Source organism: Thermomyces lanuginosus, assembly GCF_041956635.1.
Source record: "Thermomyces lanuginosus strain ATCC 200065 unplaced genomic scaffold VTN49scaffold_7, whole genome shotgun sequence".
Taxonomy (NCBI): domain Eukaryota; kingdom Fungi; phylum Ascomycota; class Eurotiomycetes; order Eurotiales; family Trichocomaceae; genus Thermomyces; species Thermomyces lanuginosus.
The window spans coordinates 52,862-77,389 of record NW_027192341.1 but is presented as its reverse complement, the minus strand read 5'-3'; the positions used below and the strand labels follow the sequence as shown (position 1 = coordinate 77,389).

The window sequence follows — 24,528 nt, the reverse complement described above, 5'->3', positions numbered from 1 at the left end:
GTATATGTCGTTTCTCCTCAGCTACTCCCCACACCAAGAGCCGCTCACTGCAATCGAAGACAGAACCAGCAATCTCACACTGAAGCAGAAATAGCAGCCTTGGCCTCTTCCGGCCACACATCGTATCCAAATGTGTCTTTCATGTTGACAAATCGGAAATGACGCCCCTCGGCCACGGCATTGACGGCGTCAAAGTCCTCATCCGACAGATCGACGATTTGGAAGTTGGACTCGATGCGCGATGGCGTCGAGCTCTTGGGGAGTACGACGTATCCGCGGCGCAGGCCCCATGCGATCAGCACCTGAGCAATGGTGTAGCCCCGGCTTTGCGCAATGTCCTGCAAGGTTTTGTTCTCCGACACCTTCTCGCCCGTCGTGGGCACCTGATTCTGCGAACCCAACGGCGAGTAGGCCTCGGGAAGAATGCCCTTCTCGAAGCAGTACAGGACCAGATCGTTGTTGGGCAGGAACGGGTGAATCTCGATCTGATTCACATGCGGCTTCACTTTGGCAAAGGAGAGCAGTTGCTCCAGGCCCTTGATGGTCCAATTGGACACGCCAATCGCTCGGGCCATGCCCTCCTCATAGACCTTTTCCATTGCTCGCCATGTCGGTTCGGGATTCTCGGTGAGGTCTTTGATGATCACGTACTGCATCATTTGTCAGTATTACTCCCGCTGAGGAAATTTTTTTTTTAATACCTTGCCGTCCGGCCCAATCTTGGGCTGTTCCTGCGATTCCTTCTCTGCGGCAATCGGCCAATGGATCAGATACAAATCCACGTAGGTCAACTTGAGTTTCTTGAGGGAATCCTCCAACGACCAGAGCACGTCCTCGTAGCGGTGCAGATGGTTCCACACCTTTGTGGTGATGAACAAATCTTCCCGCTTGACGGACGGATTCTCCCGGAGAAACTCGGCAATGGCATCGCCAACTTCGTCCTCGTTCTTGTAGAACCAGGCGCAATCTAAGTGCCGGTAGCCGGTGCGCAGGGCGTGCAAGACGGCCTTGTAAGTGTCGCCCTTGCGACCCTCGTTGGAGAAGGTGCCAAACCCTAGGGCGGGGATCTTGACGCCATTGCTCAGAGTGAAACACTGTCCTTTGGACATTTTTGTCCGAGAATAAGAATACTTTGCAATCAACTGGATCGAGCAATGAGTCCTATGTACAATGGATTGAAATTCAACCTTGGCCTTGAGGTCAAGCAATTGAGTTCCTAGCAATCCTCATTATTATTACACTGCCGATCCTCTGCATCAGATTTTTTTTCTCGCATTCATTATTCCCTCGGCCCGTCGATGGAGTCTGCTGTTGTATGAATTTCGTCATTGCTGGACCCCTGTGTGGCCCTGTTCACTGCAGATCTTTTCGGTCACTGCGCCTATGATGTGATCCGGAGCCACCGAAGAAGAAAACTCTGATTCTCAGCAAAAAAAAAAATTCTGATTTTCGACCGGACCCTCTTGACCCTCTTTGACCCTCTTGCTGCTTCCAAAGTCTCCAGCGAGGGAAAGTGCAGTGGACATCGTACTTTCCCTCTGACAGGCGCTCCAGAATGCCAAGAGCAATGACATCACATTGCTCCACTTGACCCGCTTGAAGGTTCGGCACGCCCCAGTCAAACCACACATGGCCATTTGTCGATCTGAGCTTGGCTAAGGCATATACGGGCCATGGGACCACATCCGAGCCGTTGATTGGGTTAAATCTTTATCAACCTGTGGGCCTGCAGATACGCCAAACCGCGGTTCATGCAGGGACTTGGCTGGGAATCCTGGGATAATCTCCCGCGGTCTCCGTCATTCTCTCTAAAAACAGCAATCACAACGCAACAAGTCGCCATGGACCGGCAATCAACCCGCATAGGTATACTCTCCGGGAAGGAGCACTCGTCCTTGTGGACCTTCCGTTCCAGACCGACTCTTTTGGTTTTTCAAGGGAAATCGGGAAAGAAGGCACCTGCCATGGCTGGCATGGACTACTTTAAAAGCCCAGAACGGAGACGTTCTTCATTCTGACCTCATCACTTCCTGACCAGCCCGTGCGACTGATTCCCTCGATATTCAGTCGTGCTGGAGCTTAAGACTTGTATAATTACTTCGCCTGGCTATCTGCAACTTTGATTTATTCATCTCATCTTCGTTTCATATCGAATCCACCACCATGACAGGCTCGCACGACAGCTCGCATCGCGACCGCTCTCCCCATGACACGCGTCCCAGCGTGGCCGGGGGTGCGATCCCCATTCCCGGCGATGCCTCGCGCGAGCGCCGAGAGAGCGAGGTGGTCGAAGTGCCGGCCACCCGGAGTCAGATCAGCGATGCCGCCCAGTTCATGCACAACCTGAGTTTGTCACCATCCATGAAAGAGAGACGCCCCTCGCGGAATTCATTTGGCACCTCGCTGCCCATCCCGCGCTCGCCGCGCAGGTCCCGGCTGTCGTCCGTCTACACTGCGGAGGATGGGAGAACCCTCTCGGCCTCGGTGACCCGCGACATCTTAGCTTCCCAGGTGCAGGACATGGCCAAGGAGAAGGTCCAGGCGGCGAAGAACATGGCTTTTGCCTTTGACATTGATGGAGTTCTGGCCCATGGCAATGAACTAATTCCGGAGGCTGCCGAGGCCCTCAAAATGCTGAACGGCGACAACGAGCTTGGTATCAAGATCCCATACATCCTGCTGACCAACGGTGGCGGCAAGACCGAGGAGGAGCGCTGTGCGCAACTCTCCAACATCTTGGGCGTTCCCATCTCCACGAACCAATTCATTCAATCCCACACGCCAATGCAAGCCCTGGCCGAGTACTACGAGACGGTTCTCGTTCTCGGTGGAGAGGGCTTCAAGGTCCGTGACTGTGCCGAGAGCTACGGCTTTAAGAATGTCGTCCACCCGAAGGACATCTTGGCTTGGGATCCCACGATCTCGCCCTGGAGAAACTTCACGCCCGAAGAGCGTGCTCAGGCTCGTCCCCGGGATTTCTCCAAAATAAAGTTTGACGCCATCCTCGTCTTTGCCGACTCGCGTGATTACGCCACGGATATGCAGCTTATCATTGACCTGCTTCTGTCCGAAAATGGCCGGCTGCTGACGCGGGCCAAGGACCCCGTTGCCAGCCGCATCCCCATCTACTTCTCGCAGGGTGATCTTCACTTCCCGACGGATCACAAGGGCCCTCCTCGTCTGACGCAGGGCGCTTTCCGCATTGCCATTGAAGCGCAGTACAAGGCTCTGACGGGAGTCGACCTTGAGCGGGTGGTCTACGGCAAGCCGGAACTGGCCACGTACAAGTATGCAGACGAGGTGCTCAAGGCGTGGATGGAGGAGATCCACAATGAAAACAGAATCCCGCAAAACATCTACATGATCGGCGACAATCCAGCCTCGGACATCATCGGCGGCAACATGTATGGCTGGAACACGTGTCTCGTGCGAACGGGTGTGTTCAAGGGCGAAGGGAACGACCCGCACAACCCGGCCAGCTTTGGCGTATTCGACAATGTCCTGGAAGCGGTTAAGGCCGCCGTCCGCAAGGAGCTGGGCAAGGAATTCAAATTCAAGTGGAATGACAAGATCAATCCGGTTCTACACGGCGACGGCGATGTCACCGCTGCTGTGGAATGAGCGTCTTGCGAGCGGTTTCTCTGGTTTTGCATGGTTAGACATTATTACTTGGTGTTTTTTTGTTGCATGATATCCTGTTTGATTTTATGGCTGTTGGCTGAGAACTATTCTTACTGGGTTTTTGTCGGGCTTGTGTTTTAAAGTCAGACGTGAGATTTTGCATTGTTAATGACAGATTGAGATGGCGCTATGCCACACACAGCGAAGTACTTTCATCCATGTCGATTTGTATTCTCCGGCGATGGCCTATATATATAAAAACTCGTTCTTTCGGGAAGATGCATTGAGGAGGAACACTCGAATCAAATCCGCGCGCGCACAGAAGAATGTAAAACAAAGGCTTCGGTGATCTCGGCGACCCGAAACAAACAACAACCACCATGCTCCTCATCTTTTCTCTCGCTTGACAATTCAGCAAGAGAAGCGGATTCGAAAAGAACTCAAACAGAGACCGTTGCTCTCATCGTGTTGAAAAAGAAACAAATATAAGTACCAGACGAATCTCACTCCTCAGAAAAAAATAAGAAAAACTCGGATATCAACACGAAACATGAACAAACATCCGAGAAGACAAGCAAAATAAAAGAAAAAGTTAACATCTCTAGCCTAGTTCCCCTGGAACGCATTAAATGCCTTGTAGGTGTACCCGATAAACGGCAGGCTCATCTCGGCCTCTTGCTCCTCGGGCAAGGCGCGGGCCTGGGCGCGGTGGTGGGCACTGGTATCCTCCTGCGGGATCTCGTCGACAGGGAAGTACGAGACGTCGACGTTGGAGGTGAGGCGTGGCTCGAAAGGGGCGCGGATCTTCCGCAGCTGGTCCCAGACCACGCCGCGGAAGAAGGGGTGGTTCTTGATCTGCTGCGCGCCGCCGTGTTGGCCGCCTTCGTTGCCGATGCGGTGTTCGGCGTCGCAGAGGAAGCTATTGTTCATCATGTTAGTGAGGAAGGGTAACTTGAGGGGTGAAGAGAGGGGAGGGGGAGGGCTTACCTTCGGATCAAATTCTCTGCCTCCCGAGACAAGACCACCTCCTCCGGGAAGTACAGGCATTCCCGCCAGTTGATGATCTTGCGGTACGTGTCAGTGGTTTCCTCGGCGCAGAACGGTGGCCAGCCGACAAGGCATTCGAACATGATGGCGCCGACGGACCACCAGTCGCACAGGTAGGTGTACCCTTGCCCGTTGAAGATTTCGGGTGCGATGTAGTCTGGTGTACCCACGGTCGAGTACGCCATTGCCCGCCGCGACTTTCGCCACGTGTTGATCTGGCTGCGGTTTGAGACCGTCAAGTTGATCGTGTCGGAGAAGAACCCAGACATGCGGTTCTTGTCCTTGGACGCCGAGTTCTTGAGCAGGTTCTGGTAGTACGCGTTGTCGTGTTGTTTCTTGCCGCCCGTTGACAGGCCAAAGTCTGTCAGCTTGACGTGCCCGCCTCGGTCGAGCAGGATGTTGTCGGGTTTGATGTCCCTGGATAGAGTCAGCAATCATTCCCCGCTTTTGACTCAGGACTTTATCATATAGCATACCGATGAAGGAATCCAAGTTTGTGCACCGCCTCGATGGCCATGACGAGCTCTGCCATGTAGAACCGTGTAATGTCCTCGGAGAAGATCTCGTACTTAATGAGCATAGTCATCAGATCTCCACCTGGCAAGAACTCCATCAGCAGGTAGAGGTATGCACTGTCCTGGAACGATGCGTGCAGCTTCACCAGCCACGGGTTGTCCTTGTGGTCTGCCAAGATATCTCGCTCCGCACGCACGTGGGCCAGCTGGTCCCTCTTGAACATCTCCGACTTGATCAGCGACTTCAGAGCGTAGATTTTGCCGTCGCTCTTCCGCTGCACCAGCCGGACCTCGCCAAAGGCACCCTTGCCAATGACCTTGATCGTCTGGAAGTTGGCCGGGGTCTCCTTGGTCCGCAGGAAGCGCAAGAAGTTGGATTCCTTCTTGGCCAGGGACTCCGCCTCCTGACGTTTCTTCTCAAGTGGCATGCTGTTGCTCTGCAACAGCTTGTCCAGGTTTGCTGAGCTAGAATGTTTGTCAGTACACTGCTCTCTATTCGAGCAGGAATCTCTATCACACGTACCGCATGTTGCGCTCCCGGGCACGCTCGATGTTCTCCTGGAAGAACACATTGACCAGCTCCTTGGCCACTTTTCCGCGCGTGCGCACGTTATCCGAGTATTTCTCCGGGTACCGTGGAAGCTCTTCCTCCTCACCCGGCTTGGGACGCAAAGGCACCTGTTGCTGTTGCTGCTGCGGGTTGTTAGACCCCGCCGTGCGCGGCCGCTGCGCAGGGGATGCCGTCCGAGGGGACAACGCTGGCGATGCGCTCAGATCTTGGTTTGAGAACTGTTGAATGAGGCCATTGGTGGCCTCGTGGTGGTTGTAGGGGACGCGGTTCCCGTACGGCGACTGCGGCATTTGATGATGCTGTGCATACTGCTGCTGTTGGGCGGCATAATGGGCCTGTTGCTGTTGTTGCAAGTAGTAATAGTTCTGTCCGTAGGCCTGGTTCTGCGCGGCGTGGGCGTCCATGTAGTCCTGGCCTTGGTAGAGGGGCTGCGGGAAGGCTGAGGGCGTGGTGGGAAACACGTGGTTGTTGTTAGCCGGGTTGTAGTTTCGGTCGTTGTATCCGAAATTCAAGTGCAGCCGATTATTATTGTTGTTGTTATTGGGATTCATGGTGCCTTCTGCCTGTGTGGTGGTTGCGGCTGGAGAAGGCGAGTTGATTCGGGAAGTTCTTCAGGGGAAGCCCCAGGAGAGACCCAATATATGGTGAAACACGGGAGGGATCTGGGGGCCTGACAAAAGGCCAAGCCGGCACGAAGAATGATCACCGGCGTTCGGCGGCGGAGAATCAGGCCGGAAGATGCGACTTAAGCACGAAAATTGGGAAATAAGACGGATTGACAGCTCATCGATCCCAATGCTTTGGGCGTGGGGATGGATCTGAGGGGAAGTTCGCTCCGGCGGGATTGGCACTGGCAGGCCTCACAACACCAACCCTACAGCTTCTCGGCAACCGGCTAGAACACAGCGGGAGCTGAGTCAACAGCCAAAAACTCCAACTACTCACGCTGCTCGAAGCTGGTCGGTTCAATATGGCTAGCAAATTTGGGCCAGGACAATGGGCGAACAACTGGCTTGCTTATGTAAGCACAGCCACCCGGAGACAATTTTTTTGCGGCTTCCAGACGGAACGGTTGGTAGCTTGTCGAGCACGACTGGACGAAGTGGTCCAGTCCCTGACCGCAAAGTCGGCAGCCATTGATCATGTCGGAACAAACGGGCGCTTCGGGCGGCGCCGCCCAGGGCCCAGCAACGGAGCCGAAGGCGCCGCAACGGCCGCCGAATCCGGTGTTTAAGATGCTCGGTATGCGGCAGAGAGCAACAGACAACGCTGCCACAGTTGCTAACAGGGAACTAGGTCTGCCAAATTTCCGGTTCCGACTGCCGTCTCGTAACTGGATGATCTTTTGGACTGTCGTGGGCTCGTTCACCGCGGCAGTGATCTACGACCGACGCCAGAAACGACATGTGCAGCAGAAGTGGTCGGATCTAGTAGCCCATCTTTCCAAGGAGCCGCTGCCGGTCAATCAATCGCGACGGACACTGACAGTGTTTTTGGCTGCACCTCCAGGCGACGGACTGCGGGCGGCTCGGGAGTACTTCATCGACTATGTCAAGCCCATCCTTGTCTCGGCGGCTCTGGACTACGAAGTTATTGAAGGCCGGAGGGAGGGAGATATCCGTGCCGGTTTGGCAGAGAAGATCCGCAAGCAGAGGCGACAGGCGGGAGAGCCGAGCTCCGTAAAGGAGGAAGACGGCAAGGACTCAGTCATTGCCGACCTACGACGACAGAAGGGAATCCAGGAGGAACCGGGGCCACGGGGGGACATAGTGATTGGCCGGCATACCTGGAAAGAGTACATTCGCGGCCTTCATGAAGGTTGGCTAGGACCATTGGACCCGCCGCCACCACCACCTACGACGAATGAAGCCCAAGACAGCGCGGCTTCTGCATCTGAATCTCAAGCTGAGAAGAAGCCGAAGGAAAATCAGGGAGAGAACAAGGATCAAGAAGAGAAGAAAGAGGAGAATAAAGAAGACAAAAAGAAAGAAGAGAAAAAGGAAGATGAGAAATCAAAAGGCCCAACGCCAGCCTACATCACTCCGGCTGAATACGCTTCGAGGGGCCTTCCTCGCAGCATCCCTGACGTCTTTGAAAGTTCCGCACCAATCCCCTTCCCACACTTGCTTGGGTTCCTTAACACCCCTATCCGGATCTACCGCTTCATCAACAAGCGATACCTCGCCGACGATGTGGGGCGAGAAGTCGCTGCCGTGGTCCTGGCGTCGGCCTCGAGACCCTATCATGAAGGCGCTACTGAGGAGTCTGTATCTACAGTAGACTCGGAAACGAGCACTACAACCAAGCATAGATATGAGCAAGAGGAAGTTCTTGCGCACGAGGAGCAGGACTGGCACAAATCCGTCCGCAAAGCCCTGCAGGCGCGCAAGGAGCAACGCGCTGCGGCGGCTGAGGCGTCGCCAACCGCCACCACTGATGACAGCTCACAACAACAACAGCAGCAGCAGGAGGAGCCAGGACGACGACAGGACGGCACTCTCGAGAACGAAGAACGGGAGTGGATCGATGATATTGTTCTGGATCCGCGCATCGCGCAGCGCATGCGCCGCTATGTTCTGGCGCCGGAGGAAGAGGAGCGCTCGCAGCGGATCGCAGAGGGCAAAGAATGGATTCTTGGGCAGGGTGAACGGCCCAAGCAGATTTCGTTCTGGAAGAGATTGTGGATTGACTATGGGTACGGAGTTGATGAGGAGGCGTTGAAGAGAAAGCCCATTATCGGCAATTTGGATGATGAGTGAACTGTATGAGTAATTCTGGGATGTCTCTTTTTCTCTCTGTGTACATTACTAGCAACTGTGTTCGAGGAATGGCGTGTTTGTATAGACTTGATAGAATTAAGGTAATTCTTCCACTCTACAACAGGTGGCCCATTGCGTACAAACACTTTTTGTATTCTCTTCATACATGAGAATACTCTATTTGAACAGTTAAGAGGAGACATTGCTTTCAATCATAACAATGCTAGTCATATTCGGGATGCTAGGGCAACGAGCGTTCTCTACGCCGCCGCAGCAAACGCGGACGCCTCTGGCCATTTACTTCTCGCTTTCTCCGCATACGCCTCTTTGACCGACTGCCCACTGCGCCATCCATCCAGAGTCTCAAGCCCGGCGACGGCCAGCTCGAGCCGCACGTCCGGAAGGTCCAGGGCGGCGACAAACTCCCGCTCGCTCTGCTCCTTGGCCTCTGCATCGAGCAGGAAGCGAGCCTCGAGGGCAGCGCGGACGTGCTCGAAGCTCTGGCTGTGCGAAGAGAGGTACGCCTCGTTCCACTCGCGCAGGTTCGTATCTTTGGGGAGAATTTTCTCGAATTCGCTGGTGATGATTTCGCTCGTTTGCTCGGGCAGAGGCTCTGCGAGATGATCCAGCGCTTGCCGGAAGCGGACAAGCTGGACGTGCAGTGTGGGGTGTGATGGGTCGATGGCGTGCGCGGCGAGGAGGCATTTCAGTGCCAGAAGGTATTTCTCTGGATTGACATTAGCATCTCTTCAAAGGCAAAAGAAAGGGCCGACTCACTTCTCCGCAAGTAAACCTCAAACCCTGCAGCCTGTGCCTCGATCTTCTTCGGGTGGAACTCCAACAGAGGAGTGAGGAACTTCATCGCATCCTTCAGCGGCTCTTGCGTCTGGACAAGCTTGTTCCCGAGAGGGTCCGGGTCCTCCTTCTTGACCTCACCGTCAGCGCCTTTAGCCGAGCTAGCCTTCTTTTGGGCTTCCCGCTTCTCCGCCTCGAGCTTCTCCAGTCGCTGCTGCTCCTTCTTGGCCTTCTTCAGGGCCTTGCGTCGTTCGGCACTGTCCTCGCCGTCCGCACTGTTCAGTTGAGCGAACAAGGGACCGTGAGCAAGGTCTGGGTTGTCGTGCAGCAAAATATACGCCTTGACGGCAGACAGGGCCATGCGCGCGTAGAAGGGATGGTCCCGCAGGTGGTCTTCCCACCGAATCATGTCGATATACGCACGGATCATGCCCTTTCGCAGCGAGAAGTTGTGGAAATCGAACTGGTCCTCGTGCCAAGTGTCGAAGATGTTGAAGACCGCGTGGAAACGTTTCAGCGCCAGTCCGAGCTTCCGCTGTCGCAGATAGGCCTCTCCGTCCTCAGTCAAATACCACACGCATTGCATCTCAAGGAGATCACCAAGAGCACCGCCAATATTGTCATTCCGCGTGAACTTGCTCATTGTGTTCAGAGCCTTGTCGTTCTCATTGTTCCGCAGCTGGTACTTGGCCGTCTTGGAGTTGATGTATCGATCCTTCTCGTCCAACGCCCGCGCCTGATCCATGATCTCCGCAGCTTTCGGCAAATTGCCATAGTGCTTATATATCCGAGCCTTGGTCATGTGGTATTCCACAGACTTCGGATTAAGCTGAATGGCCTTGTCGACGTATTCCAATGCCTTCGCCAAGTCCCGGCTCAGATGGTAGTTGTAGTGCTGCGCGAGGAAATAATACGTAGATGCTTCAAAATCTGAGCTCGACTTGTCCGTCGACCCGTTCGTCTGGGACTCAACTTTGCCCGCTGCATATCCCTCCACGAGCTTCTGCACGATGTCACGCTTTGCCGGGTTATCGTAAAGGGTCTTGATGTTCGCAAACAGCGATGGAGCACCTCTACGCAACATGCGTTGGAGATAGGCATCCGCCGCTGTCTCGAACTCGTCGCCCTCCAAAAAGTCCAGAGGCACTCGCCTGGGGGCGTCGCCCTTGGGGAACTTCTCCGCCCACTCATCGTACACAGCTTTCAGGGCCTTGTGGTCCGAAGGGTCTATCCCTTTAGCCGCAATCAAGCCTTCGTAGTAATTGGAGTTCTCCGGGTTCCGCTCGAGCAGAGCAGCGTACGCCGCCTCCGCCTCGGCCTTGCGATCGAGGCGCAAGAGGTAATCTGCCCTCATCTCCATCACCGCCAGAACATCCGTACAACGTTTACCGGCTGTCTCCAAGTGTTCCAATGCCCGCGCGATGTCCCCGGACTCTGCGATGATCGAGTTCTTGTACAGGATCGCCTCAGAGTGCTCCATGTCGGACCGCGGCGGCGGCGTCTTCAGCGTCTCTTCGTAAGTCGTGAGTACGTTTTCGGCATCGGCCAGGTTCCCGGCGAGATGGTGGGCGATGGCGAGCGCGGTCCAGTTCTGTCGAAGCGCAGGCCGTGACTGGAGCATGTTGCTGCGACTCTGGATATAGCCCTGGTAATCCCGCATCTGCATTTGCAGCAGGGCCAAATCCCGCTGGATCGGCTGCGACTCGGGCTCCAGCTTCAACGCGAACTTGTACGCCTTGATGGCCTCCTCATAATTCTTCTCCGCGCGGTACAGGAGCCCAAAGACGTGCCAACAGATGTGCGATTTCATGTCATTCTTGAGCGCGGTTTTGGCGAGTGCGAAGGCCTCCTCGAGCTGGCCGAGGTTGCTCATAATGAGCGCCCTCATCGCCTGCGTGTCGCCATGGTTCGGGTTCTTGCGAAGAATCTGGTCCGCCGTTTTCAGACCTGGTGATTTTGTGGGAGCGAGTCGTTAGCGAGTTCAGCGAACAGTAGCCAGCTTGCTGAACAGGACGTACCCTTCTTGTACTGCTTGTTCTCATAGTGGCGGACCAGCTGGCGGAACAAGGACGAGTCCTTGGAGCCCAATGGCTGTGGCATGGCGGGCAGGCAGCCTCGTGGACGGTGGCGTGAGGACGACTCGTGAAGCCAGCTGGAGTTGGAGATTTTTAATGTGGGCTGTCCGAATCTTCTCCGCAGAGGAGGCTAAGGAATCGGAGAATGAACAGCGTTGTAATTCTTCAGCCGCGGTGATGATCTATAAGAGGCGAAAAATCACAGAGGGTATGCATTTAATTGTGCGTTGTCCTCTTCAACTCTGCAGAATTTATTGACGCTCTTTGGGCCATTTCAAAGTTTGCTTTACTACGCACAGCGTCGACTGAACCAGGCCGAGAAGAGAGTCGTAAGCTTCGTTAAATAAACAAAACCAAGCGCCATCAATGCTCCTATATACATCTATGCGAGTCATGTAGTGTACAGTATTGTATACTATGCAGAGATGCCATGGCTCATCCTGTTCGTTGGAAAGAAACAAAGCTCATGGCTTCCCAGAAGCGTTCTGCTCCCGCCAGCAATCAAAAGCGTCCTCCCATCGCTCCGAGATGTCGCATTTCTCCGTGACCACTCCCCACGTCCGCGACCGGACGATCTGCTCCACGGTCCTCTCGTTTCGAACCAGAATCGCCAGCGACTCCGTGCGCGCCTCACGTGGAAAGTACCGTCCCGAGTACGGATCCAGCCGCTCATCAACCACCCGTTCACGTTCTCTTGCGGACTCTATCTGGCGTGAGATAGCGTCCGGGTCGTCGGGATCCGGGCTTGTCGCCACGCTGGCGCAGTAGTTGAGTACCTCGGACCGTGTTTGCCATGATGGGAATAGGACATTTTCTCGGAAGGATTTGCACGTTTCGCTGTCGATCCGGCGCTGACTAGCTGGACTAGCTTGTCGATTTGCCGTTGACGAGGGATCAAAACCTCGCTGGGCGGGAGTTAACAAGGCGTTGAGATTCTGCGTGATAGAGTCATCAATGGCTGATCTCGATAAGCGTAGGAAGTCTGCGGGCATGACAGTGTCAGTAAACATTCTGCCTGGGGAATTCGTCCAAAGGTTTTCCCATGGCGAGCATACCTCGCAAGGCTCTCTCATTAAAGCAGAACTGCGGACTCAGCGTCGGCGCAGTGGTGGAAGTTGGCCGTGACATGCCTCGGCCGGTCCGCTGTTCTGAATGATTGTCTGTCGTAGAAGAATCCGAAGCCCAGAACCAAGCCACTTTCGACCGAAACCAATTCATAAGGCTTCCCTATGTTGTATGGACAAGGCTTGCCATCAAATACGTTTTCTCATATCACCCAGCAGAAGGGTATAGAGCGGATCACATGATCTGACCTCATAGATAAAGTCACGTGATGGATTCGTAGAGCGGATTATCTTAGCTCCGAGGGGCGAGAGATGAGTCACATGATTACGCGGCTCCAGAACGCGCCAAGAACGCGCCTCGTATCCTAGGCTGAAGCAGCTCGAGTGTACAAGCTTGCTTTCAATCCCCAATCTCCTTTTGCTCTGTATTGCATCCATTTATAACAGAGATCCTTGAATCATTATGCCGGAGTTAGCTGAAGTCGCACGCATTGTGCATTTCATCCGCAAACATCTTGTGGATCGCTCAATTACCCGTGTTCAGGCCCAACACGATGACATTGTCTACGGTAAAGCGGGCACCAGCGCCGCTGAATTTGAAAAAGCAATGAAGGGCAATAAGATCGTTGGTGCCGGCCAGCAGGGTAAATACTTTTGGTTAGCCATGTCCAAGCCGCCACACGTGGTCATGCATTTTGGGATGACCGGATGGCTCAAGATAAAGGACGCAGACACCTACTATTATCGTACGACAAATGCAGAGGACAAGGCATGGCCGCCCAAATTCTGGAAGTTTCTTCTTGAAACGGATGGTGATCCCAAAGTGGAGGCTGCGTTTTGCGACTTTCGAAGATTGGCGAGAATTCGCTTAGTCGACTGTCCGGCTGACGAGATTCGGCAACACTCACCGCTCAAGGAGAATGGGCCAGATCCCTTGCAAGATCCGGATGTTTTTACTCTAGAATGGCTGGAGGAAAAGATTAGGAGCAGAAAAGTGCCGATCAAGGCATTGCTGCTTGACCAGGCAACCATCAGCGGTATCGGGAACTGGATGAGGTAAGTGTTGTCGCAGTTCTGTAATATGTATAAACTAACATCTTCAAGTGATGAAATTCTGTACCATGCAAAGATTCACCCGGAACAATACAGCAACACACTAAAGAGCGACCAGATCAAACAACTGTACGAGTCGATCAATTACGTCTGCAAAACGTCAGTGGATGTGCTGGGTGACTCGGACCAATTCCCTAAGCATTGGTTATTCAAACATCGATGGAGTAAAGGGAAGAAGAACCAGCCGTCAGTGTTGCCAGACGGGAACAAAATAGTGTTTTTGACCGTCGGCGGTCGAACCAGCGCCGTGGTGCCGGCCGTCCAAAAGAAAACTGGTCCGGTGGCCAAAGATATACCCGATGAGGACGTGTCCAATGATGAGGCATCGAACAACAAAACAAACTCCAACAAGCGAAAACGGGATGTCAAAGCAGAAGAGCAAGACGCTGAGCAAGACGATGATGCGAAGGAAACCGAAAAAGTAGCAGCCAAAAAGGGAAACAACAAGAAGACCAAGGAGGATGCCGCGCCTTCAGACAATGTTCCCAGGAGACGCTCTGCTCGCATCGCCAAGTGAGCTATTCACTTTAATAGCGTTGTAGCAACGCCCGGTCTAGCCTCTCCCTTGTTCTTTCGCCAGCCAGCCCTCGATTTGAAAATCTTTATATCCTCTGCGCAACTGTCAATGGCGTCTGCGGGAGGATTCGAATATTTCATAGTGGCCCGGAGCCAGCAGGCAATGGGACACATCAGACAGCCCGGTTTTCACGTCTGGGATATATTAATTCATTGACCTTTGGTATCAGTGATAGCTGTGGACTTCCCGTACGCCTTGTACATAGTCACGATGTGGGACCGTATCTTGTTGCCTTCATTTTGTCGAAATGTATCGAGCATTGTAATCTGCTTTTTCCAAATGAAGCCACAGGTGGTATTGAATGCGTAATCCTGGGATATTTTAACCCATGCCTGATATTGACATTATTCCGCTTCTCCCAATGATATTACTTTATGCCCCTGTACAATTTGGCACGGCATGGATTGTATCCGGTCACAAAGATAACATCATGGAGGGGATATTTTTGAGACGGCAGAACTTTTGCGATAAGTCAAGGCGGTGAGTTTATCAGTAAAGGCGGTGTGCTTATCGCCGCCGATTACCAATACATTTTTTGCTTTTATCGCCACCAGATCCGACTGACAAATGCCGATGTCGGGATTGGTCTGAGTCGAATGTTCACCTAGTTGGAATATACAAGTCTAGGGGCAGCTTTGGAATGTTCGGCGCTGAGACATCGCAAACGTACGAACCCGTTCGCGCAAAGATTTCGTTCTTGGAAGCACAACCCCTCCGCGGGCATTGTACTCTTCGTCATGAGCGCCATTCTTTCGGCCGATGATCTAAACGACTTCATCTCACCCGGTGTTGCTTGTATTAAGCCGGTGGAGAAATTGCCTGTTCAGAAACAAGACGAGGTACGTTGTTCTTCCTCTATCAACTGGCTTGTGGCCGTTGCGATGCTAACTTCGTACCTTCGCAGAACCCATATGAAGTGACGACGGAAGACAAAGTCCAGCCAGAGAATCAAGCGCCGACCCAAATTTCTTTGACGGACTGTTTAGCTTGCTCTGGATGCGTTACCTCGGCGGAAGCCGTGCTGATTTCGCTCCAGTCTCATGCAGAGGTCTTGTCGATATTGGACGCACATCCCGCTGCTCCGCTGCGGGTCGATGGTCAAGGGAGTGTCAGGCTAGAACGGCCACTGGGAGATGAGGAGAGACTGTTCGTCGTCAGCGTCAGCCCGCAAGTCCGGGCCAGCCTGGCAGCGACATATGGGCTGTCCTCACGGCAGGCGGGGTATATGATTGACCAGTTTCTCCGTGGGCCGCAGGGACTACGGGCTGGTGGGAAACATGGCAATGGCTTTACATACGTGATTGACACGGATGTAATCCGTGAGCTTGTTCTGGCACTTACAGCAGAGGAGGTTAGAGAGACAGCGAACAGCGCAAGAGAGGCCACAGCCAGTGACTCGAAGTTCACGCCACCGAAAAAACCTATTCTGTCGTCTGCATGCCCTGGCTGGATATGCTATGTCGAGAAAACTCACCCACATGTTCTCCCGCATTTGTCGCGGCTCAAGTCGCCGCAGGCTCTCTCGGGGACGCTCTTGAAAACAGTGCTGAGCCACAAACTCGGCATCCGGCCATCGCAGATCTGGCACTTAGCCATAATGCCTTGCTTCGACAAGAAGCTCGAGGCTAGTCGCGAAGAGTTAACCGACAGGGCCTGGCAACCAGAAGGCAGCCAAGATACCGCGGTGCGGGACGTCGACTGCGTAATAACGTCTCGGGAACTATTGATGCTGGCATCATCCCGGAACGTGTCTCTTCCTTCATTGCCGCTGAAGCCAGTCGCTTCGGACTACGCACCTCGCTTTCCAGATCCTACGATAGAATCGTTCTTGTTCTCTCGCAATCGCTCATCCAAACATACCAGCGCTTTTGGAACGTCTGGCGGGTACCTTTACTACGTCATGTCTAGTTACCAAGCTCAGCATCCCGGCAGCCAACTCCACGTCCAACGTGGAAGAAATTCAGATGTTATGGACTACACACTGGTTTCGCAGTCCGGCGAGACCATCCTCAAAGCCGGACGCTATTACGGCTTCCGCAACATCCAGAATCTAGTTCGCAAGCTGAAACCGGCACGAGCGTCTCGATTGCCAGGAGCAGCTGCAAATCGACGGGCCGCTGGTGCCGTTGCCGGCGCTGGTGCTGGCTTGGACTATGCTTATGTTGAGGTCATGGCATGTCCCGGCGGGTGTACTAATGGCGGCGGGCAGATCCGTCTGGATGATGCACGTCAAGCCAACGTCAGTCTTGCGCAACAGCAAGAACAACCATCGGCAGCGGAAGGAGGGCAGCCACCACAGAAAGCGACTCCGCACGAGCAACGTGCGTGGCTGGCTCGTGTCGACGAAGCATACTTTTCTGCCGACTCTGACTCCGAATTTGACTCGGAAGCGGTCGTGTCGGGGAAGTCGATCATCGATATGGAAGCTCATGCTCGCGATTTGCTACGTTATTGGAGCGATATTACTGGGATAGAAATGGATAAACTGGTGTACACAACATACCGCAAGGTTGAGAGCGACGTTGGAAAAGATAAAGGCGCGGGCGATACGGTGCGGGTTGCGGAGCTTGCGGGTAAGATTGGAGGTGGATGGTGATTGCGAGACCATGATCTTGTTGCATACTACCTTATATAGCCCTGATACCCTTCATAGAGTGTTGATATTATCTGTTGTCTTTCCAGTCTGTCGTACGGAGTACTTGTGCAACGGCTCCATGATAAACATTACTAGGACTAATAGACATGACAGAATTGGTATCTCGAAGTCCAGACTGTAATATGAGTGAAGGACACCCATGATGTTCCAGATATCACGGTCTTGTTCCTTTCACGAGTGAAGGTTGGCATAGAGAAGGGAAACACGGCCTACGAGTAAGAAATCCGCGGTTCAAGTTCCCTAGTCATGACTGGCTGGCTCGCACGTGGCTATAAAGGGCGAACCTAACCTAAACCGGCTAGAACACTGTCTCCAAGCAAAGAAGGAAAGCGGTGAATCGACACGGCTCCGATAGGCGCTTCGTTCTTGGAGAAAAACTCCCCATAGCAGTCCAAGGTCGTCCATCATCTTCCATTCATTCATCCCGCCAGAACAACTTGCAGAGAACCCGAAGACGTTTTTCTTTTTTCCTCTCAATACAGCGAAGCCCAAGAACAGGAAGGCAAAAATGTCCCGCGAAGCGTACCAAGTCCCCTCCCTCGGCGCCAGCGGCCAAAGCGTCTTTAACACCGCCGCCGGTGGTTCCGGATCCCTCGATGCGGGCGCCCCCGCGACGACTTATATCTGCGGTGACTGCAACTCGCATGTCACGCTGAAGCGCGGTGATCAGATCCGGTGCAAGGAATGTGGGCATCGGGTGTTGTATAAGGAGAGGACGAAGAGGTTTGTGTCTTCTTCTCCTTTGCCTTGGGTGCTGGGAATGGAAGAAACAAGAGGCTGACTAGCTCGTTTAGAATGGTCCAATTTGAGGCACGATGATCGCATGATGGGATGGATGGTACTACGTATGTGTTTGCATGACCGGTAGATTGGCGCTGTTGGAGTTTTGGTATTTTTGTTTCAATCAATGTTCCCCCGGCGAGCCTGTCCTGTCTGTCATTTACAGTACACTACGGCACATCGTTGAGATGATGGGAATATAAAAAAGTTGCCCCGAGATTGTTTCCCCGCTCGATGGCTTTGGATGTTTTGGGGGGCTACAGCTCATTTGTCACCTCAATAAACTGCTCAAACTGTTTCAGCGCCGCGCCGCTCTCGATCGCCCAACGAGCCCGACGGACGCCCTCCTTCCAGCGGCCACCGCCTGGACCACGCTCCGTGATAACGTTTCCGTCATCGCCAGGTCCCATGTTGCTCGTATCTGCGTCGCAGACACCCGAGATGACCAAGAGAGCGGCTACGTTCATCAGGACGAAGTGCAGGATAGGATGGTCGCGCGGGAGCTCGTTGCGGAGGATGCTCATAAGCATCTTGGCGTTGTCCTCGGGCAGTTTCTTGCTAAAGACGTCCGAGAGCGGGTGCGTCGGGAAACCAAAATCCGATGGGTGCAGCTTGAAGGTGTCGATCTTGACGAGGGTGCGCGGGTTACCCTCTTCATCTTCATCCTCCTCGTCTTCTTCTTCATCGTCGTCCCCGTCATTGGCTGTAGCGGGGTCGTTGACGGGCCCCTTGTAGGCCGGGTTCGGATACTCGGTCAACCTCCAGCAGTTTGTTCCGCCCGCGCAGCTGATTTCATCCATGTCCTCTTCTCCGCAGACCACCAGCGCCTTCTTGGCACCGCCCATGCGCAGGGCGTCTGCAAAAACTGGCCCCAGCTGCTGGTACGCAACGCCTACTACCCGCGCTTCGATTGCCCATTCAATTGGGTTTGACAACGGGCCCATCAGGTTAAAGATGGTGCGCAGGCCAAGGGCGCGGCGCACGGGGTTGGCATACCGCATGCCAGGGTGGAAGGTGGGCGCAAAGAGAAATGCGTAGTTTGTTCGCTCGTAGACCTGGACAATGTTCTCGGCCGTGATGGCGCCGATCTTGGGTGCGACCGGCGCCATGGACGTGAGCACGTCTGCGGAGCCGCTGAATGATGTTTGCGAGCGGTTTCCGTGCTTGGCTGTCATCAACAGCGGCGACGCAATGATCGAGGCTGTCGTTGAGACATTGAAGGTGGAATGCCCGTCACCGCCGGTGCCGACGATGTCGCACTTAATCCTCAATTAGGTCTTAATTTTTTCTTAACAAACAGAATTAACTCACCAAGCCCCCATTGTAGCCACCCTCCCTTAAACTGCGCTTGTTGAGTAAAGCTCTCAATGACCGCTTTGGAACTGCGGTAGCCGCCTCTCGCATTCGGCGAGAACACACTGCAATAACCGCGGCATCTCGGTCCAGTCCTGTCGAATGCAGCAAAGTCAACAGCGCCGCTGTTTGCACCGTCGACAGCCGATCCTCAAAAATCAGTGCAAATGCTGCCCCAATCTCCTCTGCAGAGACTTTGATCTCCCCCGCCGAGGGGTATGCCAGGCGTTGGAGGAGCGGGGTGATCGAGATGGGCTCGGGTTTCTTCTCTGTGTCGGTCATGGTGGCAGCCGATCGTCGAATGCGCGCTCAAGGGAGTCTGGACAGAGAGCGTCAACCGAGCTCAGATCAGCCAATGCGTCACACAAGGCGTGCATTGTCTCTTCAAAGTCATTCTGACTGATATCGGTCGAGTCATACTTGCACACCGGCGACTCATCGGGGCAGAATCTTGACCGCCTTCCAAATTGGCCAATCAGAGGTCGGTGTTCCTGGCAAAATTTCCAGCTTCCAATCCTCACCTCGGAGGTAGAGAAAAGAACTCAGAAAGAGAAGAATCAGCCATTGCCATCGAATTCCCAGCTGGCTCGACCGGCTCGAGTTCAGCAGACTAACCATGGCTCCACGAATCCGGATACCTTCACACCTCTCGCGGCCTCTGCGCTGCGGCGCGCTCGTTCCGCGGTATGAAGCCGCCATCCGCACCGCCAGCACAGCAGCCGCAGCAACGACGTCCCCAGCCCAGTCAATCGATCCGATTACTGCGGCGTCATATTCGCAGCTCGCTTCACATCATCCAACCCAGCCGCCGTCGTTCCGAAGCCCCGAAGCGCGACGCTCGCAGCTCCTGCGGCAATACACTTCTATTGTTCGGACATCGCCGTTGATGGTGTTCCTTCAGCACAACAACCTGCTTTCGACGGAATGGGTCGCTATTCGACGAGAGCTTGTTACGGCACTGCGGAAACTCGATGAACGGCTCATTAGCGAGGGCCGCACGGGTGTGCCTCCGCTGGCGGATCTCGTCAAGCTGCAGATTGTTCAGACGCGTATCTTTGACGCGGCGCTGCGCATCGTCGATTACTTCGACCCTAAGGCAGCCGGCGTGGCGGACGGCGAGCCGACACATGATCTTTCCCGCGCCGCGCACGACGTTGTCTTCCGCAAAAAGGGAAAGCATGACCTCTCCCCAATCTTGGCCGGCCCAATCGCCGTGCTCACGTTCCCGGTTGTCTCGCCGGAACATCTCAAGGCCGCGCTGTCGGTACTGGCGCCAAAGGAGATGGGCTTCCCCGCCCCAACACGCAAGGCAAATCCGGGCTGGCATGAGCCGTCGGTCCAGGACGGTTTGCGGAAGCTGATGGTCCTCGCGACGAGAGTCGATGGTCGCGTGTTTGACACTGAGGAGACCAAGTGGGTGGGCAGCATTGAGGGTGGCCTGGACGGCTTGCGGGCGCAGCTCGTGTACGCTTTGCAGAGTGTTGGGGCCGGCCTCACGTCGACGTTGGAGGGTGCCGCGAAGAGTTTGTGGCTTACGATGGAGTCGCGGAGGAGCGTTTTGGAGGAGGAGCAGAAGGGTGGAGAGAAGAAAGAAGAATGAAAATCTTATTCCCGAAATTGTATAGTATATACCTTATTTACACCTTTACGTTCTTCAATGCATTGTATGATAGATCCAAATCCGAAGTCGAGGGTATCTAAAAGCGCGCAGACCCTGACACAGCCTACTTTAGTCTTTCTTCTTCTCAGGACTTCGCAATTTCAACCGTGCATTCATGCCGACAATCGCCCGGAACAAATCAAAATCCCCGTCCAAGCCGACCCAATCCGTAACCAAGATGCCCGTCGACCAGTCACTCTCCTTGTCGCCGCCGTGCTTGCTGCACAAGTAGGCGACGGTGGCCGGGTTGACCTTGGCCGCGATCTTCTCGGGCCACGTCTGAGTCTTCCAGAAGTTGCTCGCGCTGAGGAAATTGATGAAGAATGGGTACTTCTTCTTGCCGTCCCCGCGACCGAACGGGTACCGCACTTTTGCCGCGCGGGCAAGGGCCTCGCTGACGTACTGGATCTTCTTGTCAATGTTCTCCGTCTCCAGCACCTCGTAGAAGTCCTGGATGCAGATGTCGCCGCTGGGGCAGACGGCATGGGGCGTGTTGTCGGCCCAGCCGGCGGCGTCGATGCCCCAGCCGCGGCCGTTATGTGCCTTCTTGAGCCGGTCCTCGAGGTTGAACCGGCGGATCAGCACGATCTTACCGCGGACCTCGCCCAGGGTCGGCACGCGGGGCTCCGTGTACCAGTTGTTGCCCGGCTTTGCGTAGTGGTCGCGCAGGATGCGAGACAGTTGCTCGTCGGTGGCCTTGCCTGTACCTTCGCGCTTGAGCGACAGGATCAGCGTCTCAGACGGGTTGCGCCGCAAGAAATCCTCAATGTCACGCAGCAGCTCGCGGAAGTACTTGTTGCCCGTGAGCGCAATAGGGAAGGCGCTGTGCACAAGGATCAGCTCGTCCTTGCCCGGGTCGTCCGGATACTGTGGCTGCACACGCACGTCGAAGAATCGCACGCCATTCTCAAGCTGCTCGCGGGGGCTGACCGCCTGGCAGCGGACGGACGGCGCAGCGACGTGGCACGTCGGCGTGTTGTGCGTGCCGGGGATGGACAGCGACGACAGCAGGAGGTCATCACGCAGCTCCTCCATCCACGCGTTGAGCCGCGCCGACGAGAAGATTGCCAGGTGCGAGTTCAACGTCACAAAGATTCCCGTGAAGCGGAAGCGTGGCTTGTCCTTGAGCGCCTTCATCTCCGCCGACTCTACCGTCGGCACGGGCACCGTGATCTGATGCCTCTCGCCCTCGACCTCGAATGTCAGCCGCAGCCGCTCCTTATCATTGTTGACAAAGGTCTTGATGTCTGTCTTGACAGTCCCGAACGGCTCCACGCGCACTTTCACATCCTTTGTCTGGAACGGCTTCGCATCTGCGGGTAATGGCTCTGCATCCTTATCCGCGCGAGTCACATTAGTCGCGAGGCTGGTCACCGTGCGCGTGAAGTTTTTGGCCAGCATTTGCAGGCCCTGCGCACCCCCCTTCTTCTCGGGCGGCGGGAATCGCTCGACATGTCGGAGCTCAATCGGCGTGGAGGTCAAGTTCCGGATTGTCACGGGTTTGGCAGCCATGTTGGCATTCGACTCAATGGATGGGAGGGAGGAGACTCTCTCAGGGCAATTCCGGTCAATCCCTTTACCTACGAATCCTTACTGTAGTTGTTATCAGCGGACGAACCGCCCCGCTCTGCGAATGCAGATCCAAGCCACAGCTGGTGTTCGATCGGAGCTAGCGGCGGGGCTTGCGCATCCAGGATCCATCGAGCTGAGGACGGCGTGGTCGGCTGTTTCGAACATGATTGGCGGTAAACACGCAGTGCCTTTATGCTTTGGGCACCCGGAGAGGATTAAAACTTAGCTAAGATCAGGCTGACAATGAACTGATGGTCGGCGTATCGCCGCTAAGAGTTCCCCTGGGACGTAAAAGTCACTTTACGTGACCAGGGGTTTGGACCCATTCTGACCATCATCATGCAGTTTGAAAATACAAAAACTGGAGAAACATGAAATTGATCCTCACGCCGAACTCTTGGGCAGAACGGAACACCTCTAGACTCTTATCGCGAGTAGCCTATCTGCCAGCGAAAGAGGGGATATTGAGCCCGCTTAATATTGAACAGGCACTCCGCAGATTCAACCTCGGGACTAGGGCCTAGGGCTAGGGCTTATCAGTCATGTGTGACGCTTCCCATCGGCTATCGTCGGTTGAATGATAACAACCCCAGACTGTAGGACATCATATCAACCATCAGGACACCGGCTCTCCGCATGGCGGTTAATCATAAATTTCTCTCTTTTCGTAGGACCGCTGAAGCGTTTTCGATTGCGGTTTAATTCAGTATGTTGTGGTTACGCTGCTCCCGGCAGCTCCTAGTACCGACGCGCTCGGCCGTCCCGCGGATAACATCGCTGGGCTCCGCCGCATACAGCCGCAGACGGGCATTCCATGCTTCAGCAGCGCTGTGCGGGATTCGATCACAGATTTTGAAGGATGTGGGAGAGGGTTCGTTGAGACCGCCTGGACGATGCCGTATTGTTGGTCAATTGGCTGATTTGTTGTTTCAGGAATCACCGAGGTCCAGATCATCCAGTGGTACGTCCAAGAGGGCGCGCACGTTGAGGAATGGAGCCCGCTATGTCAGTATCAATCGGACAAGGCGGTGGATGATGTAGGTGATCATCCGGCCAATTCCACTACAGATGTTCTGATGGGCATAGATTACGTCAAGATATGAGGGTGTGATCAAGAAGCTACATTTCCAGGCAGACGATACAGTGCCAACGGGAAAGGTGCGTAGATAGTGCGATGAGATCATGCATTATAGGCTGATGTCGAGATAGGCGCTATGCGATATTGAAGTCGATGATGCAAAATACCCCGACGAGAGTGCACCGGCTGTGAAAGCCGACACCCCTCCGCAACCACAGCCACCACAGCCATCACCTGAGACCCGCGAGGTTCAACCGGCACCACCTCGAGAAGTACAATCAGAGCAAAAGCCGAAGGGCAAACATGCCTCGCTAGCAACACCAGCTGTCCGCGGCCTTCTAAAAGAGCTCAATGTGAATATTCTTGACGTCGACGGAACGGGCAAGGACGGACGGGTACTCAAGGAGGATGTCTTGCGCTACGTCGCGCAGCGCGATAAGGCCAAAGCCGAGACGCAGCTGGCGCGGCCCACCGAAGCTGCTCGTCCAGTTGCATCCGTCGACACGACACAGACAGAGGCTGTGCAGCCGCTCACGCACATCCAGTCGCAGATGTTCAAGACCATGACCAAGTCCCTTACTATCCCGCACTTCCTCTACGCTGACGAGATCAACATCACCGCTCTGTCGGCTCTCCGGCGCAAGCTCGCAAGTGACCGAGCGCAGCCGCAAAAAATCACTGCGTTGCCTTTCATCATTAAAGCAGTGTCCCTGGCCCTGGAGGAGTTCCCGATCCTCAACGCCAAACTGGACACCAGCGACCCCAATCAGCCGAAGCTGATCATGCGGTCCAAGCATAATATCGGCGTTGCGATGGATACACCGCAGGGCCTCATTGTGCCGAACGTCAAGAACGTCGCCGCGCGGTCCATTGCGGATATTGCAGAGGAGATTGCGCGACTAACTGCTCTAGGCCGGGAAGGGAAACTCACGCCGGCTGATCTCAGCGGCGGCACCATCACGGTGTCCAACATTGGCAACATTGGCGGCACGTACGTGGCGCCCGTAATTGTGCCGACGGAGGTCGCCATCCTCGGCGTGGGCCGATCCCGAACGGTGCCCGTATTCGACGAAGCTGGCCAAGTGACTAAGGCAGAGGTGGTCAACTTCAGTTGGAGCGCGGACCACCGCGTGATTGACGGGGCGACTATGGCACGCATGGCAAACAAGGTCCGCGAATACATTGAGTCGCCAGATCGGATGTTAGTGAGACTGCGGTAGTAGAGTAGACTTTGTATAGAAACTGTTATTTTTATTCAACTGTTGTAATGCATGACACTTGGAACTAATCCT

At 54.6% G+C, this 24,528-nt stretch overlaps 14 protein-coding genes across 14 annotated transcripts; 8 read left to right on the top strand and 6 right to left on the bottom strand.

Moving 5' to 3' along the window:
• Positions 1-74: 74 nt before the first annotated feature.
• On the bottom strand, positions 75-1,109 carry VTN49DRAFT_7451 (uncharacterized protein; the record flags this gene model as incomplete). The annotated part of the gene is made up of 2 exons (XM_069415722.1): positions 75-650; positions 702-1,109. The coding sequence occupies 2 exons, from the start codon at positions 1,107-1,109 to the stop codon at positions 75-77; spliced, it is 984 nt and encodes a 327-aa protein (XP_069271812.1).
• A 1,054-nt stretch (positions 1,110-2,163) lies between these two features.
• VTN49DRAFT_7450 (uncharacterized protein) lies at positions 2,164-3,621 on the top strand (the record flags this gene model as incomplete). Its single annotated transcript, XM_069415721.1, has 1 exon — positions 2,164-3,621. One exon carries the CDS (start codon positions 2,164-2,166, stop codon positions 3,619-3,621), a length of 1,458 nt encoding a protein of 485 aa, XP_069271811.1.
• Positions 3,622-3,810: 189 nt separating this feature from the next.
• On the top strand, positions 3,811-4,110 carry VTN49DRAFT_7449 (uncharacterized protein; the record flags this gene model as incomplete). Its single annotated transcript, XM_069415719.1, has 2 exons — positions 3,811-3,827; positions 3,900-4,110. 2 exons carry the CDS (start codon positions 3,811-3,813, stop codon positions 4,108-4,110), a joined length of 228 nt encoding a protein of 75 aa, XP_069271810.1.
• A 117-nt stretch (positions 4,111-4,227) lies between these two features.
• Positions 4,228-6,305, bottom strand: VTN49DRAFT_7448 (uncharacterized protein; the record flags this gene model as incomplete). Its single annotated transcript, XM_069415718.1, has 4 exons — positions 4,228-4,540; positions 4,609-5,085; positions 5,145-5,648; positions 5,707-6,305. The coding sequence occupies 4 exons, from the start codon at positions 6,303-6,305 to the stop codon at positions 4,228-4,230; spliced, it is 1,893 nt and encodes a 630-aa protein (XP_069271809.1).
• A 591-nt stretch (positions 6,306-6,896) lies between these two features.
• VTN49DRAFT_7447 (uncharacterized protein) lies at positions 6,897-8,513 on the top strand (the record flags this gene model as incomplete). The annotated part of the gene is made up of 2 exons (XM_069415717.1): positions 6,897-6,996; positions 7,051-8,513. 2 exons carry the CDS (start codon positions 6,897-6,899, stop codon positions 8,511-8,513), a joined length of 1,563 nt encoding a protein of 520 aa, XP_069271808.1.
• A 260-nt stretch (positions 8,514-8,773) lies between these two features.
• Positions 8,774-11,408, bottom strand: VTN49DRAFT_7446 (uncharacterized protein; the record flags this gene model as incomplete). The annotated part of the gene is made up of 3 exons (XM_069415716.1): positions 8,774-9,240; positions 9,291-11,255; positions 11,327-11,408. The coding sequence occupies 3 exons, from the start codon at positions 11,406-11,408 to the stop codon at positions 8,774-8,776; spliced, it is 2,514 nt and encodes an 837-aa protein (XP_069271807.1).
• Positions 11,409-11,847: 439 nt separating this feature from the next.
• On the bottom strand, positions 11,848-12,511 carry VTN49DRAFT_7445 (uncharacterized protein; the record flags this gene model as incomplete). Its single annotated transcript, XM_069415715.1, has 2 exons — positions 11,848-12,365; positions 12,439-12,511. The coding sequence occupies 2 exons, from the start codon at positions 12,509-12,511 to the stop codon at positions 11,848-11,850; spliced, it is 591 nt and encodes a 196-aa protein (XP_069271806.1).
• A 399-nt stretch (positions 12,512-12,910) lies between these two features.
• Positions 12,911-14,077, top strand: VTN49DRAFT_7444 (uncharacterized protein; the record flags this gene model as incomplete). The annotated part of the gene is made up of 2 exons (XM_069415714.1): positions 12,911-13,503; positions 13,552-14,077. 2 exons carry the CDS (start codon positions 12,911-12,913, stop codon positions 14,075-14,077), a joined length of 1,119 nt encoding a protein of 372 aa, XP_069271805.1.
• Positions 14,078-14,874: 797 nt separating this feature from the next.
• Positions 14,875-16,733, top strand: VTN49DRAFT_7443 (uncharacterized protein; the record flags this gene model as incomplete). The annotated part of the gene is made up of 2 exons (XM_069415713.1): positions 14,875-14,976; positions 15,042-16,733. The coding sequence occupies 2 exons, from the start codon at positions 14,875-14,877 to the stop codon at positions 16,731-16,733; spliced, it is 1,794 nt and encodes a 597-aa protein (XP_069271804.1).
• Positions 16,734-17,301: 568 nt separating this feature from the next.
• Positions 17,302-17,612, top strand: VTN49DRAFT_7442 (uncharacterized protein; the record flags this gene model as incomplete). Its single annotated transcript, XM_069415712.1, has 2 exons — positions 17,302-17,516; positions 17,588-17,612. The coding sequence occupies 2 exons, from the start codon at positions 17,302-17,304 to the stop codon at positions 17,610-17,612; spliced, it is 240 nt and encodes a 79-aa protein (XP_069271803.1).
• A 218-nt stretch (positions 17,613-17,830) lies between these two features.
• On the bottom strand, positions 17,831-19,208 carry VTN49DRAFT_7441 (uncharacterized protein; the record flags this gene model as incomplete). Its single annotated transcript, XM_069415711.1, has 2 exons — positions 17,831-18,832; positions 18,885-19,208. The coding sequence occupies 2 exons, from the start codon at positions 19,206-19,208 to the stop codon at positions 17,831-17,833; spliced, it is 1,326 nt and encodes a 441-aa protein (XP_069271802.1).
• A 334-nt stretch (positions 19,209-19,542) lies between these two features.
• On the top strand, positions 19,543-20,526 carry VTN49DRAFT_7440 (mitochondrial 54S ribosomal protein uL10m; the record flags this gene model as incomplete). Its single annotated transcript, XM_069415710.1, has 1 exon — positions 19,543-20,526. The coding sequence occupies one exon, from the start codon at positions 19,543-19,545 to the stop codon at positions 20,524-20,526; it is 984 nt and encodes a 327-aa protein (XP_069271801.1).
• A 129-nt stretch (positions 20,527-20,655) lies between these two features.
• VTN49DRAFT_7439 (uncharacterized protein) lies at positions 20,656-22,098 on the bottom strand (the record flags this gene model as incomplete). Its single annotated transcript, XM_069415708.1, has 1 exon — positions 20,656-22,098. One exon carries the CDS (start codon positions 22,096-22,098, stop codon positions 20,656-20,658), a length of 1,443 nt encoding a protein of 480 aa, XP_069271800.1.
• Positions 22,099-22,866: 768 nt separating this feature from the next.
• VTN49DRAFT_7438 (uncharacterized protein) lies at positions 22,867-24,456 on the top strand (the record flags this gene model as incomplete). The annotated part of the gene is made up of 4 exons (XM_069415707.1): positions 22,867-23,029; positions 23,092-23,195; positions 23,245-23,316; positions 23,368-24,456. The coding sequence occupies 4 exons, from the start codon at positions 22,867-22,869 to the stop codon at positions 24,454-24,456; spliced, it is 1,428 nt and encodes a 475-aa protein (XP_069271799.1).
• Between the last annotated feature and the right edge of the window lie 72 nt (positions 24,457-24,528).